Genomic DNA, 20776 nt, shown 5'->3' on the forward strand with positions numbered 1-20776 from the left:
ACTGAAGATTTGGGGACAGTGGAGACGACATAGGGGAAAGACCACTGGGGGGGTCCCCGATAAGAAACAACCATAGGTTTGCCCCGGGGGGAATGGATGGGGGATATGGAATGTGGCAAAGAGCAGGTATAACGCAATTGAAAGATCTATTTGTGGATGGGAAGTTTGCGAGTCTGGGAGCGCTGACCGAGAAATATGGGTTGCCCCAAGGGAATGCATTCAGGTACATGCAATTGAGGGCTTTTGCGAGGCAACAGGTGAGGGAATTCCCGCAGCTCCCGACACAAGAGGTGCAGGACAGAGTCATCTCAAAGAAATGGGTGGGGGACGGTAAGGTGTCGGATATATATAGGGAAATGAGAGACGAAGGGGAGACTATGATGGACGAACTAAAAGGGAAATGGGAAGAAGAGCTAGGGGAGGAGATTGAGGAGGGGATGTGGGCAGATGCCCTAAACAGGGTAAACTCGTCGTCCTCGTGCGCCAGGCTAAGCCTGATTCAGTTTAAGGTATTACACAGGGCACATATGACTGGAACACGGCTCAGTAAATTTTTTGGGGTGGAGGATAGGTGTGCGAGGTGCTCGAGAAGCCCAGCGAATCATACCCATATGTTTTGGTCATGCCCGGCACTACAGGGGTTTTGGATGGGGGTGACAAAGGTGCTTTCGAAAGTAGTAGGAGTCCGGGTCGAACCAAGCTGGGGGTTGGCTATATTTGGGGCTGCACAAGAGCCGGGAGTGCAGGAGGCGAGAGAGGCCGATGTTTTGGCCTTTGCGTCCCTAGTAGCCCGGCGCAGGATATTGCTAATGTGGAAAGAAGCCAAGCCCCCGGGGGTGGAGACCTGGATAAATGATATGGCGGGGTTCATAAAGTTAGAGCGGATTAAGTTCGTCCTAAGGGGGTCGGCTCAAGGGTTTACTAGGCGGTGGCAACCGTTCGTCGAATATCTTGCGGAAAGATAGGTGGGGGAGAACAAAGAAGGCAGCAGCAGCGGCCCAGGACTTTGGGGGGGGGGGGGGAGGGATGGGGGGGATGGGGGGGGGTGTGGCCTGAGACAAGGCAGTTGCCAATTAGGGCTAGTTTTTATTTTTTGTTATTTAATATTTATTTATTTGTTGTTGTTTTTGTTTAAATTTAAAAAAGGTCATTATTATCTGTATTGTTACAATGTTGTGTAAAGGATGCACAATGTACTGTGTTGGTTGACCAAAAATTTTCAATAAAATATTATTTTAAAAAAAAAGTAATATCCTTCGCCGGGCTACTAGGGACGCAAAGGCTAAAACATCAGCCTCTCTCGCCTCCTGCACTCCCGGCTCGTCCGCAACCCCAAGTATCGCCAACCCCCAGCCTGGCTTGACCCAGACCCCCACCACCCTTGAAAGCACATTCGCCACCCCCACCCAGAACCCATGCAGTACCGGGCATGACCAACACATGTGGGTGTGGTTCGCTGGGCTTCCCGCACATCTCCCGCATCTATCCTCCACTCCAAAAAATCTACTTAACCTTGCTCCAGTCATGTGCGCCCTATGTAGAACCTTGAATTGTATCAGGCTGAGCCTGGCGCATGAGGACGAAAAGTTTACCCTACTTAAGGCATCTGCCCACAGCCCCTCCTCAATCTCTTCCCCTAGCTCCTCTTCCCATTTTCCTTTCAGCTCCTCCACCATCGTCTCCCCCTCGTCTCTCATTTCTCTGTATATATCTGACACCCTACCATCCCCCACCCATGCCCCCAAAATCACTCTGTCCTGAATCTCTTGCGCCGGGAGCCGCGGAAATTCCCTCACCTGTTGCCTCGCAAAAGCCCTCAGTTGCATATATCGAAATGCATTCCCCGGTGGCAACCCATATTTTTCTGTCAGTGCTCCCAGACTCGCAAACGTCCCGCCTAGGAACAAATCCTTCAATTTCACAATCCCTGCTCTCTGCCAGGCTTTAAATCCCCCATCTATCTTCCCCGGGATGAACCTGTGGTTGTTCCTTATCGGGGACCTCACCGAGGCACCCGTCACTCCCTTATGCCGTCTCCACTGCCCCCAAATTTTCAGCGTTGCCACCACCACTGGACCTGTGGTGTATTTCCTCGGGGAGAACGGTAAAGGCGCTGTCGCTAATGCTTTTAGGCTGGTTCCCCTACAGGACGCCATCTCTAGACTTTTCCACACCGCTCCCTCCCCTTCCCCCATCCACTTGCATACCATTGATATGTTGGCGGCCCAATAATAGTCACTTAAACTCGGCAGTGCCAGTCCCCCCCTATCCCTACTACGCTGCAGGAACCCCCTCTTCACTCTTGGGGTCTTCCCAGCCCACACAAAACTCATAATGCTCTTATCCACTTTCTTGAAAAAGGCCTTTGTAATCATCACAGGGAGGCACTGGAACACAAAAAGAAACCGCGGAAGGACCACCATTTTAACCGCCTGCACCCTACCCGCCAGTGACAGGGGCACCATGTCCCATATCCTAAAGTCCTCTTCCATCTGCTCCACCAATCTTACTAAATTAAGCTTATGCAAGGTTCCCCAGTTCCTGGCCATCTGGATCCCTAGGTACCGAAAATCCCTTGTTACTCTCCTCAACGGCAAATCATCTATTCCCCTGCCCTGTTCCCCAGGGTGCATCACAAACAGCTCACTCTTCCCCATATTCAATTTATATCCTGAAAATTCCCCAAACTCCCTGAGTGTCTGTATTATCTCGGGCATCCCCTCCACTGGGTCCGCGACATACAACAACAAATCATCCACGTATAGTGACACCTGGTGCTCTTCTCCTCCCCTAAGTACTCCCCTCCACTTCCTAGAGCCCCTCAGCGCTATGGCCAGTGGCCAACGCAAACAGTAACGGGGACAGAGGACATCCCTGTCTTGTCCCTCTGTATAGACGGAAGTGGTCAGATCTCTGCCTATTTGTAATCACACTTGCCACCGGGGCCCTGTATAGAAGCTGAACCCATCCAATAAACCCCTCTCCAAATCCAAATCTCCTCAACACTTCCCACAGGTAATCCCACTCCACTCTATCAAATGCTTTCTCTGCATCCATCGCCACCGCTATCTCCGCCTCCCCCTCCGGCGGGGGCATCATCATCACACCCAGCAGCCTCCGTATGTTAGTGTTCAATTGTCTCCCCTTAACAAACCCCGTTTGATCCTCGTGAACCACCCCCGGAACACAATCCTCCATCCTCGTCGCCATCACCTTGGCCAAAAGCTTGGCATCTACATTCAGGAGGGAAATAGGCCTGTAAGACCCGCACTGCAGCGGGTCTTTGTCCCTTTTCAAGAGCAGCGATATCGTCGCCTCCGACATCGTCGGGGGCAACGTCCCCCTTTCCCTGGACTCATTAAAGGTTCTCGTCAGAAGCGGGACCAGCAGGTCCACGTATTTCCGATAAAATTCCACCGGGAACCCATCCGGTCTGCTGTATTGCTCTTTGTTAACCAAATTCGCTGGTGCATTCTCACTCCGTAAAATACATTTTTCTCAACAGGGCGCTCAAATGTCTTTGTTGTGGAGAGGTGGGCTAAAGGTCCAGCAGCCCCTGATGCATAAAGAAGCTGGGATAACCCATTCCCACTGGCTTGGTAGTCTTCAGCTCCCCCTTCCTTTGTGTTGGTTCAGTATACTCTCATTGCCAGTGATTCCACTCAACTCTTCCATGCCCCCGACCCCTGTCTCCCCCCCCCAAAACCCACACAATACTACAGGTCCCAGGCTCACTCCTATCCAAGAACAGCAGAATCTTAGCGAGAGTGTGCGGACACTGGGCCTGAATGTTAGATGAAGCATCCATATTTCAAATGAGAGGCCCTTTGGTGGAGGCAAAAGATCTAACAGCACTTTCTTAAGAAGAGCAGGAAAGTACCCCATTGTGTCCCAATCAATAATTATCCCTCAGTCAACATTAAAAAATCAGAACATGTTAAGATCCTGGATCAGACCCCAACACTTGTTAGGATACTGGACAAGAATCCCAAACACTTTAAAAAAAAATTGTAAAATTGTGAGCAAAAGATACTTCGCTCCAGGGGGGATTCTAGATATGTAGAATATTAAAACAAACATTATTATTAACAAAGGATTAAACTATATTAACAGTACAGAAAATAACTTACAATTATCAGTTAAACAATTCTTAACAATAAAAGAAAACACTTTAACTTCTACCTGATACCTTATCTATCTCCAATCAAGCAAAACCCATCACAGGTCAAAAGTCACTTGTAAATACTGTTAGCAAACACAGGATTACCTACTATACATTTGAATAGAGATCTCTCGGAAATGCTGCTTGAAGAGAGAGAGAGAGAGATCCTGTCAGGAAACATCCTGCAGATTCTTGTCTGTGTCAGACCACTGCTTAATCTGACATCCTTTTGCAAAAGCTGCTACTAGAGCTCAATGTTTCCAGCAGAACTGAACAATGAAATTTTCTGACACACATCTGGATCCTCTCATTAATCACATCATCACTCTCCCACTAACTGGGTTATGACCATCAACTAAGGCTAACCACAATCCCTAAATTATCTAAACTTCAGGGAACTTTCTTTCTATAAATAAAGTTACATTAGCCATATATAGGTAAACAGTATTCATGGTTGGAATGAATGATGATCTCACTTTTATGACATCTTAATTGTACCTTCTACATGACAACAATAAAGGTATTTCATTGACTGCAAGGTACTTTAGGAAGTCCTTGGTTGTGAAAGGTGCTGTATAGAATCATAGAACTTACAATGCAGAAGGAGGCCATTCGGCCCATCAAGTCTGCACCGGCTCTTGGAAAGAGCACCCTATTTAAGGCCACCTTAAATCTTAAGCCCATGCCTCAACCCTATCCCCGTAACCCAGTAACCCCACCTAACCTTTTTGGACACTGAGGGCAATTTAACATGGCCAATCCACCTAACCTGCACATCTTTGGACTGTGGGAGGAAACCGGAGCACCCGGAGGAAACCCACGCGGACACGGGGGAACGTGCAGACTCCACACAGTCAGTGATCCAAATCAGGAATCGAACCTGGGACCCTGGAGCTGTGAAGCAACTGTGCTAACCACTGTTCTACCGAGCTACCCGCTATGTTATGAATGCAAATCTTCCTTCTCTTTATTTTACTGCGATTGCAAAGCAAAAGAAGGTGTGTGTAACACGGTGCAAAGTCAATCTAGGCCTGCCTCAGGAAGTTGCCTGATTGAACTCGGCTGATAAAGTGTTTGTCAAATCTGGGACTGTGTCCTGTGACAGTACGCGGTGTGGTCAGGCTCCTCCCACAACGTGCAAGAAACGAAAAGCAACTCAAAGCGCTATGCTCCCAGCCACTGGAACAAATCCATGTTTACAGCAATGACATGCATTAAACCAACACGCTACCCAAGAGCATTTTTAAACACAACAGCAAACGTGTCAGAGACCCGATTAATTTTTATTTTTTTTATTAAATATTTTATTGAAAATTTTTGGTCAACCAACACAGTACATTGTGCATCCTTTACACAATATTATAACAACACAAATAACAATGACCTATTTTATAAACAAAAAATGAATAAATAATAAATAACAAAAATAAAAACTAGCCCTAATTGGCAACTGCCTTGTCACAAGTAACACTCTCCAAAAATATAATTTAACAGTCCAATATATAATTATCTGTAGCAACGACCGATACATACTATACAGTATATATTAACAACCCTGAGAGTCCTTCTGGTTCCTCCTCCCCCCCCCCCCCCACCATCCCTCCCCCCCCCCCCCCCCCCCCCCCCGATCCTGGGCTGCTGCTGCTGCCTTCTTTTTCCCATTCCGTCTATCTTTCTGCGAGGTATTCGACGAACGGTTGCCACCGCCTGGTGAACCCTTGAGCCGACCCCCTGAGGACAAACTTAATCCGCTCTAGCTTTATAAACCCCGCCATGTCATTTATCCACGTCTCCACCCTCGGGGGCTTGGCTTCCTTCCACATTAGCAATATCCTGCGCCGGGCTACTAGGGACGCAAAGGCCAAAACACCGGCCTCTCTCGCCTCCTGCACTCCCGGCTCTTGTGCAACCCCAAATATAGCCAACCCCCAGCTTGGTTCGACCCGGACTCCTACTACTTTCGAAAGCACCTTTGTCACCCCCATCCAAAACCCCTGTAGTGCCGGGCATGACCAAAACATATGGGTATGATTCGCTGGGCTTCTCGAGCACCTCGCACACCTATCCTCCACCCCAAAAAATTTACTGAGCCGTGCTCCAGTCATATGTGCCCTGTGTAATACCTTAAACTGAATCAGGCTTAGCCTGGCACACGAGGACGACGAGATTACCCTGCTTAGGGCATCTGCCCACAGCCCCTCCTCGATCTCCTCCCCCAGCTCTTCTTCCCATTTCCCTTTTAGTTCATCTACCATAGTCTCCCCTTCGTCCCTCATTTCCCTATATATATCTGACACCTTACCATCCCCCACCCATGTCTTTGAGATCACTCTGTCCTGCACCTCTTGTGTCGGGAGCTGCGGGAATTCCCTCACCTGTTGCCTCGCAAAAGCCCTCAGTTGCATATACCTGAATGCATTCCCTTGGGGCAACCCATATTTCTCGGTCAGCGCTCCCATCCACAAACAGATCTTTCAGTTGCGTTATTCCTGCTCTTTGCCACATTCCATATCCCCCATCCATTCCCCCCGGGGCAAACCTATGGTTGTTTCTTATCGGGGACCCCCCCAAGGCTCCAGTCTTTCCTCTATGCCGTCTCCACTGTCCCCAAATCTTCAGTGTAGCCACCACCACCGGGCTTGTGGTGTAGTTCCTCGGTGAGAACGGCAATGGGGCTGTCACCATAGCCTGTAGGCTAGTCCCCCTACAGGACGCCCTCTCTAATCTCTTCCACGCCGCTCCCTCCTCCTCTCCCATCCACTTACTCACCATTGAAATATTAGCGGCCCAATAATACTCACTTAGGCTCGGTAGTGCCAGCCCCCCCCTATCCCTGCTACGCTGTAAGAATCCCTTCCTCACTCTCGGGGTCTTCCCGGCCCACACAAAACCCATGATGCTCTTTTCAATCCTTTTAAAAAAAGCCTTCGTGATCACCACCGGGAGGCACTGAAACACAAAGAGGAATCTCGGGAGGACCACCATCTTAACCGCCTGCACCCTCCCTGCCATTGACAGGGATACCATATCCCATCTCTTGAAATCCTCCTCCATCTGTTCCACCAACCGCGTTAAATTTAACCTATGCAATGTGCCCCAATTCTTAGCTATCTGGATCCCCAGGTAACAAAAGTCCCTTGTTACCTTCCTCAACGGTAGGTCCTCTATTTCTCTACTCTGCTCCCCTGGATGCACCACAAACAACTCACTTTTCCCCATGTTCAATTTATACCCTGAAAAATCCCCAAACTCCCCAAGTATCCGCATTATTTCTGGCATCCCCTCCGCCGGGTCCGGCACGTATAGTAGCAAATCGTCCGCATACAAAGATACCCGGTGCTCTTCTCCTCCCCTAAGTACTCCCCTCCACTTCTTGGAACCCCTCAACGCTATCGCCAGGGGCTCAATCGCCAGTGCAAACAATAATGGGGACAGAGGGCATCCCTGCCTTGTCCCTCTATGGAGCCGAAAATATGCAGATCCCCGTCCATTCGTGACCACGCTCGCCACTGGGGCCCTATACAACAGCTGCACCCATCTAACATACCCCTCTCCAAAACCAAATCTCCTCAACACCTCCCACAAATAATCCCACTCCACTCTATCAAATGCTTTCTCGGCATCCATCGCCACTACTATCTCCGTTTCTCCCTCTGGTGGGGCCATCATCATTACCCCTAACAACCTCCGTATATTCGTGTTCAGCTGTCTCCCCTTCACAAACCCAGTTTGGTCCTCGTGGACCACCCCCGGGACACATTCCTCTATTCTCATTGCCATTACCTTGGCCAGGACCTTGGCATCTACATTTAGGAGGGAAATAGGTCTATAGGACCCGCATTGTAGCGGGTCCTTTTCCTTCTTTAAGAGAAGCGATATCGTTGCTTCAGACATAGTCGGGGGCAGTTGTCCCCTTTCCTTTGCCTCATTAAAGGTCCTCGTCAGTACCGGGGCGAGCAAGTCCACATATTTTCTATAGAATTCGACTGGGAATCCATCCGGTCCCGGGGCCTTTCCCGCCTGCATGCTCCTAATTCCTTTCACCACTTCTTCTACCTCGATCTGTGCTCCCAGTCCCACCCTTTCCTGCCCTTCCACCTTGGGAAATTCCAGCTGATCCAAGAAGCCCATCATTCTCTCCCTCCCATCCGGGGGTTGAGCTTCATATAATTTTTTATAAAATGTCTTGAACACTCCATTCACTCTCTCCGCTCCCCGCTCCATCTCTCCTTCCTCATCCCTCACTCCCCCTATTTCCCTCGCTGCTCCCCTTTTCCTCAATTGGTGTGCCAGCAACCTGCTCGCCTTCTCCCCATATTCGTACTGTACACCCTGTGCCTTCCTCCATTGTGCCTCTGCAGTGCCTGTAGTCAGCAAGTCAAATTCTACATGTAGCCTTTGCCTTTCCCTGTACAGTCCCTCCTCCGGTGCTTCCGCATATTGTCTGTCCACCCTCAAAAGTTCTTGCAGCAACCGCTCCCGTTCCTTACTCTCCTGCTTCCCTTTATGTGCCCTTATTGATATCAGCTCCCCTCTAACCACCGCCTTCAACGCCTCCCAGACCACTCCCACCTGGACCTCCCCATTATCATTGAGTTCCAAGTACTTTTCAATGCACCCCCTCACCCTTAGACACACCCCCTCATCTGCCATTAGTCCCATGTCCATTCTCCAGGGTGGGCGCCCTCCTGTTTCCTCCCCTATCTCCAAGTCCACCCAGTGTGGAGCGTGATCCGAAATGGCTATAGCCGTATACTCCGTTCCCTTCACCTTCGGGATCAATGCCCTACCCAGCACAAAAAAGTCTATTCGCGAGTAGACTTTATGGACATAGGAGAAAAACGAGAACTCCTTACTCCTAGGTCTGCTAAATCTCCACGGGTCTACACTTCCCATCTGCTCCATAAAATCTTTAAGTACCTTGGCTGCTGCCGGCCTCCTTCCAGTCCTGGACTTCGACCTATCCAGCCCTGGTTCCAACACCGTATTAAAATCTCCCCCCATTATCAGCTTTCCCATCTCTAGGTCCGGAATGCGTCCTAGCATCCGCCTCATAAAATTGGCATCATCCCAGTTCGGGGCATATACGTTTACCAAAACCACCGTCTCCCCCTGTAGTTTGCCACTCACCATCACGTATCTGCCCCCGTTATCCGCCACTATAGTCTTTGCCTCGAACATTACCCGCTTCCCCACTAATATAGCCACCCCCCTGTTTTTCGCATCTAGCCCCGAATGGAACACCTGCCCCACCCATCCTTTGCGTAGCCTAACCTGGTCTATCAGTTTCAGGTGCGTTTCCTGTAACATAACCACATCTGCCTTAAGTTTCTTAAGGTGTGCGAGTACCCGTGCCCTCTTTATCTCCCCGTTCAGCCCTCTCACGTTCCACGTGATCAGCCGAGTTGGGGGGCTTCCTACCCCACCCCCCTTGTCGATTAGCCATCACCTTTTTCCAGCTCCTCACCCGGTTCCCCCGCAGTTGTATCTCCCCCAGGCGGTGCCCCCCCGCCCATCCTCTCCCATACCAGCTCCCCCCTCTCCCCAGCAGCAGCAACCCAGTAATTCCCCCCTCCCACCTCCCCCCCCCCCGCTAGATCCCCCGCTAGCGTAATTACTCCCCCCATGTTGCTCCCAGAAGTCAGCAAACTCTGGCTGACCTCGGCTTCCCCCCGTGACCTCGGCTCGCACCGTGCGACGCCCCCTCCTTCCTGCTTCTCTATTCCCGCCATGATTATCATAGCGCGGGAACCAAGCCCGCGCTTCTCCCTTGGCCCCGCCCCCAATGGCCAACGCCCCATCTCCTCCACCTCCCCCCATCACCACCTGTGGGAGAGAGAAAAGTTACCACATCGCAGGATTAGTACATAAAACCCCTCTTTGCCCCCCACATTCGCCCCACCACTTTGTTCGAACGTTCTTTTTAATAACCCGCTCATTCCAGTTTTTCTTCCACAATAAAAGTCCACGCTTCATCCGCCGTCTCAAAGTAGTGGTGCCTCCCTTGATATGTGACCCACAGTCTTGCCGGTTGCAGCATTCCAAATTTTATCTTCTTTTTATGAAGCACCGCCTTGGCCCGATTAAAGCTCGCCCTCCTTCTCGCCACCTCCGCACTCCAGTCTTGATAAACGCGGATCACCGCGTTCTCCCATTTACTGCTCCGAGTTTTCTTTGCCCATCTAAGGACCATTTCTCTATCCTTAAAACGGAGGAATCTCACCACTATGGCTCTGGGAATTTCTCCTGCTCTCGGTCCTCGCGCCATCACTTGGTATGCTCCCTCCACCTCCAACGGACCCGCCGGGGCCTCCGCTCCCATTAACGAGTGCAGCATCGTGCTCACATATGCCCCGACGTCCGCTCCCTCCACACCTTCAGGAAGACCAAGAATCCTCAGGTTGTTCCTCCTTGCGTTGTTCTCCAGTGCCTCCAACCTTTCCACACATCGTTTCTGATGTGCCTCCTGCGTCTCCGTCTTCACCACCAGGCCCTGTATATCGTCCTCATTCTCGGCTGCCTTTGCCTTCACGACTCGAAGCTCCCGCTCCTGGGTCTTTTGTTCCTCCTTTAGCCCTTCGATCGCCTGTAGTATCGGGGCCAACAGCTCTTTCTTCATTTCCTTTTTGATCTCTTCCACACAGCATTTCAAGAACTCTTGTTGTTCAGGGCCCCATGTTAAACTGCCACCTTCCGACGCCATTTTGGTTTTTGCTTGCCTTCCTTGCCACTGTTCTAAAGGATCCACTGCAATCTGGCCACTCTCTCCTCCTTTTTCCATCCGTATCCAGGGGGGATTCCCTTCTGGTTTACCGCACAGTGTTTTTAGCCGTCAAAATAGCCGTTGGGGCTCCTATCAAGAGCCCAAAAGTCCGTTTCACAGGGAGCTGCCGAAACGTGCGACTCAGCTGGTCATCGCCGCACCCGGAAGTCCGAGACCCAATTAATATTCTACAGCCTACATCCCACTCGGGCAGTTTGAGATTTCAAATTCACTGTTAAAATGAAATCAGTAAAAGTGACCATGAAACTGTTGGGTTGTCATAAAGAGGGCAACTGGTTCATGACTGCCCTACAGGAGGGGAAGCCTGTCGAATTTACCTGCTCTGGCCTACATGTGACTCCAGTCAAAACCAATGTGATCGACTCTTAACTGTCCTCTGAAGTGACTTAGTGAGTCAGCCAGGGGTATCAAACCTGCTGTAAATGCAGCAGTTCAAGAGGGTTACCATCTTCTCAGGCAACTCGCAATGGACAATAAATGCTGGCCTTACCAGCGATGTCCACATCTTGAGAATAATGACAAATATCAGCATTATTGTTGGGCCAATTGGACATTTCATTCCACAATTTACATGTACAAATGGGCTTTTTTGGTCTGTGGTATGCAGCAGTTTTCTGCGTGAATTTCATTTGTATTACACAGACTTGAGGGAAGTTGGTTGTATTTTGGAGTCTATTTGCAATTCTCTCCACTTTTCCGTGAGGATTGCAAACCAAGTTTATGAATTTGCTTGGCACCGTGGTTGACATTTGGGCAAACCAATTACTGTGTTTTCCCACATTACAACAGTGATCGACTAAAGCACTTTGGGACATACTGAAGCCGTTAAAGGTGTTATGGAAATGCAGGCCTTCTTTCATTGACACTGCCTGAATGGGCTAATGCAGTGATTACTCAGGTGAGGTTTTAATGAGTGGGAACTCCCATGGGTTTCAATAATATCCACTCTTACCATGATAAGGTCGAGCGCACAGGTCCTCGTCGGTGTTGTAAATTCGCCACACGTCAGTTTGGTCCATGCTGGGCCCTGGGGTACTGGTTTTAGATTGCCGGTTCAGGAAGCTGCTGAGCTGCCTGCCCAGGTTGTTGCAATGCCATCGCATCTGGGCAGACTCCTGGTCACACTCCGTCATACCCAGCGTGGGCTCTGTGTCGTTCTGCCTCTGGATGCTCAGACACTGCTTGGACCCCAGGTTAAAGAGGCGCAGTCTAGACACCCACTTCCATTGTTGTTGGTCGAAGCTTTCGTTGCAGGACAGAGCCAGTCTTACACTCGTCCCCTTGCTCTCCAGGCAGCTCCCTGCTTTCTCACTGTGTATTACAAATATACTGGTATCTGCAAGTCAGAAAGATATAATTAAAACCAAGGACAAGAGTTCATGAGTGGAACCAATGTTCAACAATATTAAACCAGATTACAGCAATATTAAATTGTGGGCAATATAGATCTAATAATATAGATCTTTCACTCAGAGCTAAAAACTGCACACATATTGTACCATCACATGCATTGCTATGTGTACATACTACATTGTTGTACTGAACATCTACAGCTCAGACAAGATTATATACCACACAGTCCACTCCCACACAACATAGGGCAATTTGTATCTCACATTGAAGAGAGTGAGATACAGTGATAATCAGCAGGGAGATGGATGCAGTGGTCAGATATATGTTGATAGTGTACAGCTAAGCTGAGCCACCCTGGGTATAATCACCCTCCCAAGGCCCATGGGAAAACCGTAATTGATCTCCCCATGGGGCTCGTGGAATACGAGCTTTCCCACTAGTGGGCGGAGGCCCACTCAGCTGAGGCTTGTAAGATCGAGCATAAAAGCCGGCCCGAACAGGGACCGGAATGTTGGTTGTTCCAACGGGACTGTGTAATGTAAATAGTTCACTGCCGTGGGAATACATTATGTTACCTTAACAAAATCTATGTTCTTCCAACCGCTGACTTCTGGTGATTATACTGGGTTTCTCCTCCGCAGCGGATGGCTAGGAGATATGTAAATGAAGCGGGTTACTCATGTGGCTAGAAGCTAATCCTCAACTGCAACTCTACTAACAACCTGATGAAAAACTGCCCTAGCAGAAGGCTGTGCAGATCTTTGGGGGCAATTTGGACTTAACACCAGCTCCTGAGCAGCTAAAAGGATTGCATTGGTCATCCTTTTCACACATCCCCATCCCACCCTGACATCAGCACACAAATTATCTCTCCTAGCTTTGTGAAAGAGGGCAGGAAGTTAGACAAGACAGAATATTATACCTTGAGATCATAGTTGGGTTGAATGGAGTCCAATATAGGCCTGTTCAGTCCTTCAAGCCCACTCTTTGCAGCGCATATAATTCTACTGTGAATTCCTTCTCCCACTCACTACAATTAGTGTTCCTAAGGTAGGGAATCTACAGTGTCAATCCCTGCCATTAATACAAGGAACTATGAAATTTGCATTCATACAGCACCCTTCCTAACCCCACAAACTTCCAAAGTGCTTTCCAGCCAGTGACGTTCTTTTTGAAGGGCAGTATCTGCTGTGATGTAGAAAATGCAGCAGTGCCAATTTGTGCACAGTAAGATTCTACAAACAGCAATGAGCTAATGAGCAGCTAATCTGTTTGAATTATGTTGGTGAAAGGATGAATGTTGGCTAGTTCACCGGGGAGATCTCCCCTCCTCTACTTCGAAGCAGTGTCATCAGATCTTTTGACTGCCACAGAGGCCAAATGGGGCTTTAGCGAAACAGCCAATCCAGAAGATGGCAGCCGGGATTCTCCGAAAATGGGGCTATGTCCCCACGCCTGACGGAAAACGGGGGCGAATTACTCCAGACATTTTATAAAAAGTCTGGAGTGATTCTCAGATTTAAGAGGGTTGGAAGGTTCCCGCTGTGCGCCGCGCAGCTCCTGCTGCTGATACGGAGCTCTGCATTTCCGGCTGCGGGTCCGCGCATGTGTGTGGCGGCCGTTTATGCGCCGGCATCATGGCGTAGCGATACAGTGGGCCAGCGCGGAAGAAGATAGGCAGCCCCAGATTGCGTGCACCCGCCCATCGGTAGCCCCCGATTGCGAGTCTGTCCGTCGTGGAGAGCCCCCCCAAGTCTGATTTCCCCCCCCCCACCAGTACGGCCAGTGCAGCCGCGAGTCCGAGCTCCCACTGAATGGAACCAGGTTGGAAACACGCCGGCGGAAGTCGGCGGGAACTCACCCGGTCGATCGCAGAGAATCACCGCAGGGGCCTCTTTCAACGGCCCCCAACCAGCCCCACGTCGACCGTGCATGGCTGGCGGCAATTCTCCGGTCCGCGGAGAATCACGTCCCGGCCCCACGGGTCTGAGACTCCATTCTCCGTCCCCGCGCCGAGCGCGATTTCGGGGGAGGCGCGGAGAATCCCAGCTGGCATTTCTGACAGTGCAGCACTCCCCCGGCACCATAACGAACTGTCAGGAGAGATTATGGGCTCAAGTTTCTGGACAGGGGCTTGAAATCATAACCTTGGGATTCAGAGGAAAGAGGGATAGCCACTCAGCAAACAAGGTAGGATTGAAATGTGGCACCAACTCAATCTAATTAATATCTAGTTGGATGGGATAAGCTAAAATAACCCTCTTGCCCCATCAGTCACACTCGATATTCTGCAACATCAGCACAGCATTCCTGAGTTAACATCCGTCACAGCAGCTTCTATTCTGCTTGTTTATTTGAACAAGAGACAGTCCCGCACTCTCTGTTTACACAGCTTATGCTCAAACAGCTTACTCTTCCCAAAGGCTCTGTCTATATTCTCAGGATATTCCTAACGGTGCCATTGCCTCAGACTCAAGCCTATTACTTCTCCTCTCTAAAAGAAACCCTTATTTGCTGCTGGCGCATTGTGCGCTATCCAAGTTGATGGACATTTAAATTTTGGCCGCCTTCTCTCAGCCTCAAGCACGGTCAGCGTGGGAGATGGATGGACTGCCTACCCTGTCCCAACAACATGGCTCAGCACCAAACCTCGGGGGCAGGGGAAGTGTTGCCAAATCTCCAGGACACTACTCCGTGCAATCACAGGGTTATTAAACAAAATAACTTTAAGAAAGAAAGTACTGGAGATGGGGCAAAAGTGCCAGGTGGGGCAGCTAGTGAGCGAAGTAATTTGATTCAAATCTATTGGGAGTACACCCAGACAGATTGTGAAATCCTTTCCCAGTCCAATTCCACTCAGAGACAGCTGAGTAGCTGCACAGGAGAATCTGAGAAAAGGTGGGGACTCGGGACAATTTTGTGGGCTGGACCCCAGAGCCCAGTTCCCACCAACAGAATTAAGACCACCCTAAACCGTATTCCGTGTGGGAGACCCTTCCAGACACAACCACTTCTGTCCGGGAATTCTCTATTTTATTACCTGCTCTGGCAAGAGCATAAAATTCTCGGCTGACACTCCAGGGCAGTACAAAGGGAGTGCGACAGTGTGGGAGGCATCAGTGCGGGATGAGGCGAGAAGCCGAGGCCCTGTCTGCCCGCTTAGGTGGACGTAAAAGATCCCGTGATGCTAATTTCAAAGGAAAAACGCAGCAGTTGTTTCCGGCATCCTGCAAAATATTTATCATTTAACAAGCGACACTAACAAAGACAATGGTCATAATTTTGCAGCCCTGCCATAGCAGGGCCCTCTGCAAGCGATGAGGCAAACCAGTCGTGGGGCTGGAAAATCCCACCAATACCTATCTTCTGTTACTGATGAAGAGGATAGTCTCAATATTACATCCCCATGGGTAGGAAATGTGAAATTTCATTGATTAAACATTCACAAATGCAACAAACAGGAAACGAGCAAAACAAACCACAAGGTTTCTGAAGCTGTGTTTGACTTTGATCTAGTTGGCTATATTTTACTTTGTATTAATTTTGTTTTTATGTTTCAGTTTGCAACCTTTATAGACCTTTCGCCTAGAAGGTAGGTTCTTCCCTCTAGCTTTCTGTTGCTCAAATACGTCGGTCCGGAAAATACAGCTCATTTTTAGAAAAGACACCGCTATCTCAGGGGTGCCAACACTAGTTGGAAACATTCCTGGAGCTTACTTAGGAGTAGATGAATCAGAATTTACAGTGCGGAAGGAGGCCATTCTGCCCATCGAGACTGCACTGGCTCTTGGAAAGAGCACCCTACCCAAGGTCCACACTTCCACCCTATCCCCATAACCCAGTAACCCCACCCAACACTAAGGGCAATTTTGGACACTAAGGGCAATTTAGCTTGGCCAATCCACCTAACTTGCACATCTTTGGACTATGGGAGGAAACCGGAGCACCCGGAGGAAACCCATGCACACACGGGGAGAACGTGCAGACTCCGCACAGACAGTGACCCAAGCTGGGAATCGAACCTGGGACCCTGGAGATGCTTGTGAGGGATTGTACCCTTGAACCCATGCCAGGCATCAAAAGGGGTATGGGTAGGGGCAACTGGTGTCCCACACCTCTCAAACTCTCACTTATAACCTCAAGGATTTGGGTTGCACACTGCAGCAGCCATACCCCGGGAATCTCGACACGACAGCCATTGCTTGCTAAGCAAGCAGCCCATCAGCTTTGACTGGTGTCCTGCACGGACATTATCTCTTCTATTGTGTATTGTAAGGGTCATCCTTGTTTGTTCCCTTATTTCCCCATTCTTTTATTTTCCTGCTACATTTTTGATCCATGGATAATTTATGGTAATATGTCTTTAAGGCAGCCTGTATCTTTAATTCAGGCAGAAGGAAGCAGTGGCCTGTGCCACCAATGACAGAGGTGGGGTGGGACTCGGCTTGATTAATTTGGCTGGTGGTCAATTAATTGGCCCAAAAGGCTCTGCTCTGCCTGGTAACAGGTGGTGATTGGATCAGATCCCACAGGAATGTTTTTCAGAGTCCCGGGGTTCCAATTTAGTTTCAGTTTGACTACTGACAGCGCCAAAGGAGGTCCTTCTCCAGAATGGCTGTGTTTCTGAATTGACAGTAAGCCTGGAGGAATCGGTTTACAAGAGGTTTGCCTTGCAGGCAAAGTTCAGAATCTGCTAACTCTGCCCCGGAAAGCTGGTGTGAATCGATTATCTTTCCCCAGAAGGCCTGCTGCCTGTATATACTACCCTTTCTACATTACAGAGGCTGGAAGGCGAACCACAAACAAAGTAACGTTTGAGAAAACAAAGTCTCTGCCTCTTCAGGAAAGGTGTGAGTACGGTGCTTTTAAAAACGGCAGGAAAACCAGTGTGGGCTGCAAAACAAAGATGGCAATCTATAAGATTACTCTGAAGAAAGCATGCTAGGAACCATCATCTGAAACAAAGACTTTTTTCTCTTTCACTAATGTTTTTTTCCCCTTTTCCACCATCTGTGTCTGTCTGGTGTGTGCGTGTGGAGGGTGGGGAGGCCAATTAAAATAAGAGTCAGTACTTATTAATATTTAACCAACCATATGTGATGCATATTTCATCATTATTCTCGTTATAAATAAACAGTAATTATGTTTCAACTTAAAATCTGGTGACTGTAATTATTGGGTACTCAAGGGCCAAAGGCTTTGGGTATTTTTATAAGAATTATTGATTAATTCACTTATGTTGTGACTACGGGATAATTGATATCATAGAATTTATAGCGCTGAAGGAGACCATACGGCCCATCGAGTCTGCACCGGAGTTTGGAAAGAGAACCTTACCCAAGCCCACACCTCCCCGCAACCCAGTAACCCCACTTAAGCTTTTCTTGGACACCAAGGGCAATTTAGCGTGGCCAATCCACCTAACCCGCACATCTTTGGACCCGGAGGAAACCCGCGCACACACGTGCAGACTCTGCACAGACAGTGACCCAAGCCGGGAATCACATCTGGGACCTGGAGCTGTGAAGCAACTGTGCTAACCACTATGCTACCGTGCTGTACATTACAGAGGCTGGAATGGGGCTGCAATTATCTGTGCACTTGCCCATGGTGTCATTACAATATGAAGACTGGGAATTGCGGATGGTTAGGAAGGTCCTGACAAGTTAGCAGGACAATGGGTCAGAAGACGGAGATCAGCAAGGTGCAATGCCCACCCAGGGCATGGTGATGACGCTTTGGAAGGTAACTGGTGCCATCATCTGTGAAGAGTCTTAGACCTCACACAGGATAAGCACCATAGTTAGTCATGGAAAGTCATCAACATACCATAACAACAGAGCTCCTCGTAGGAGTAGCTACAGGCAGGGGAGCACAGGAGGACTTCCCATATCCTCCGATCGCCAACTGCCCTCACTTGCTATAATTGTATAGGACTTTGGTGAGACCACATCTGGAATATTGTGTGCAGTATTTGTCTTTGCATTTAAGAAGGATATACTTGCATTGGAGGCGGTACAGCGAAGGTTCAGTAAAACAGTCCCTGGCATGAGGGGGTTGTCCTGTGATGAGAAGCTGAGTAAATTGAGTTTATATTCTCTGAAATTTAAAAGAATGAGGGGGGGGGGGGGGTCCTCACTGAAACCTACAAAATTCCAAAGGGGCTTGATGGGGTGGACGCTGAGAAATTATTCCTCTGGTCAGGGAATCTAAAACATGGGAATACAGTGTCCAGATAAAGGGCAGATCATTTAGGACTGAGCTGAGGAGAAATTATTTGACTAAAAGAATCTTTGGAATTCTCTATCTCAGATAATTGTGGATGCTCCATCGTTGATACGTTTAACACTGGGATAGATAGATTTTTGGTCCATCGGGGAATTAAGGAAAATGGGGAAAAGGCGGGAACATGGAGTTGAGCCCTCGATCAGCCATGATCACATTGCATAGCGGAGCAAGTTTGACGGGCCATATGGTCTAATGAAAGATTAATTTCACTCTGAGATTTTTTGCTGATGATATTAAAATTCATGTCATGGACAGTGCAACACGAATGGGAAAATAAAATAGCTGCGGAAATGGCTTAGAAACAGAAAATGCTGGAAATACTTAGCAGGTCAGGCAGCATCTGTGAGGGACTGAGTTAACGCTTCAGGTCAAGATGGTTTTTCATCAGAATAGTTCTGATGAAGAGCCGGCATTTTTCATTTTTATTTCCAGTATTTTGTTCTTGATGGGGAAATGGCTCTTTGACCAAAGAAAAACATCCAATGAAGAGTTTGCTTCCTTCCCAATTGGGTGCTGGAAGGGGAAGTGTTGCAAGGATGGACATGTCGGGCAACCGATGGGAATGCAGCACATTACAGGTCATGTGATGAGCCCAGCAAGAATACATCTGAGCAATGTTGGCAGCTCCAGACATCATCGATATGATCCATCTTTAACAAAATCGTGAAAACCTTAAACCCCACCCAGAAGCAGAAGAAGGGCAGCACGGTAGCATAAGTGGATAGCACTGTGGCTTCACAGCGCCAGGGTCCCAGGTTCGATTCCCCGCTGGGTCACTGTCTGTGCGGAATCTGCACATTCTCCCTGTGTCTGCGTGGGTTTCCTCCGAGTGCTCCGGTTTCCTCCCACAGTCCAAAGACGTGCAGGTTAGGTGGATTGGCCATGATAAATTGCCTTTAGTGACCAAAATGGTTAGGAGGAGGGATTGGGTTACGGGGATAGGGTGGAAGTGAGGGCTTAAGTGGATCGGTGCGGACTCAATGGGCCGAATGGCCTCCTTCTGCACTATATGTTCTAAGACAAAAGAGAACAGTGGACTTTACAAGCTGCATGTGGTCCCCACGATGAGCAAGTTCTGACTTTCTCCTTAGATAAGCTGAAGCTGTAGCCCCCGTTAAACAAATGCAGCCAATCAAGGGGACAGCTGACTGGAGCTGGGGAAGCTTCCAGAAACAATTTTTCATGATAGACTTAGTAGTCACATGGAAAAATGTGGGTTGATTAGGAAGAGCCAGCATGGATTTCTAAAGGGGAAATCGTGTCTAACTTGCTCGAGTTTTTTGAGGAGATAAGGGCCTGTTTCCATGCTGTAAACTTCTATGATTCTATGATTCTATAACAAAAAGGGTCAATGAGAGTAATGCTGTTGATGTGGTCTACCTGGACTTTCAAAAGGCATTCGATACCATGCCACACAGCAGACTTGTGAGAAAAGTTATAGCTCATAGAATGAAAGGGAAAGTAGCAACATGAATACAAAATTGGCTGACTAATAGGAGGCAGAGAGCTACGGTCAATGGATATTTTCCAAGCTGGAGGGAGGTTTGTAGTGGACTTCCCTCGGGGTCAGTATTGGAACCCTTGCTTTTCCTGATATATTAATCATCTAGATTTTGGTGGGCACGGGATTATTTCAAAGTTTGCAGATGGCACAAAACCTGGAAATATTGTAAACTGTGAAGAGGACAGTGTAGAACTTCAAAAGGTCATAGACAAATTGGTGGAGTGGGCAGATAGGTGGAAGATGATGTTCAATGAGGAGAAATATGAGGTGCTGCATTTTGGTCGGAAGAGCATGGAGAGACAATATAGAATAAGGGGTAACATTCTTAAAGAGGTGCAAGACCTGGATATAAATATGCATAGATCATTGAAGGTGGCAGGACAGGTGGAGAGAGCAGTTAATAAAACATAAAGTATTCTGGGCTTTATGAATAGGGGCATAGAGTACAAGAGCAAGGAAGTTAACTTATACAAGGCACTAGTTAGACCTCAGCTGGAGTATTGTGTACAGTTCTAGGCGCCAGACTAGGAAGGATGTGAAAACGTTGGAGAGAGTGCAGAAAAGATTCATGAGAATGGTTCCAGGGATGCGAAACTTCAGTTATGAGGATAGAGTGGGGAGGTTGGAACTGTTCTTGAAGAGAAGGAGGTTAAGAGGAGATTTTATAGAAATATTCAAAATCATG

At 48.6% G+C, this 20776-nt stretch overlaps 1 protein-coding gene across 3 annotated transcripts in view; it reads right to left on the minus strand.

Annotated features, from left to right (window-relative positions):
- Positions 1-20776, minus strand: part of mrc2 (mannose receptor, C-type 2) — a 603955-nt gene that overhangs the window by 469870 nt on the left and 113309 nt on the right. For 2 of the 3 annotated variants that reach the window (XM_072486972.1, XM_072486973.1), the window contains exon 2: positions 11899-12282. In XM_072486972.1, coding sequence (XP_072343073.1) covers positions 11899-12282 — 384 coding nt within the window. Of the gene's footprint in view, positions 1-11898; positions 12283-12874; positions 12948-20776 lie in introns of all 3 variants that reach the window. The other variant, XM_072486974.1, reaches the window with a different exon arrangement.

Source organism: Scyliorhinus torazame, chromosome 21 (assembly GCF_047496885.1).
Source record: "Scyliorhinus torazame isolate Kashiwa2021f chromosome 21, sScyTor2.1, whole genome shotgun sequence".
NCBI lineage: Eukaryota > Metazoa > Chordata > Chondrichthyes > Carcharhiniformes > Scyliorhinidae > Scyliorhinus > Scyliorhinus torazame.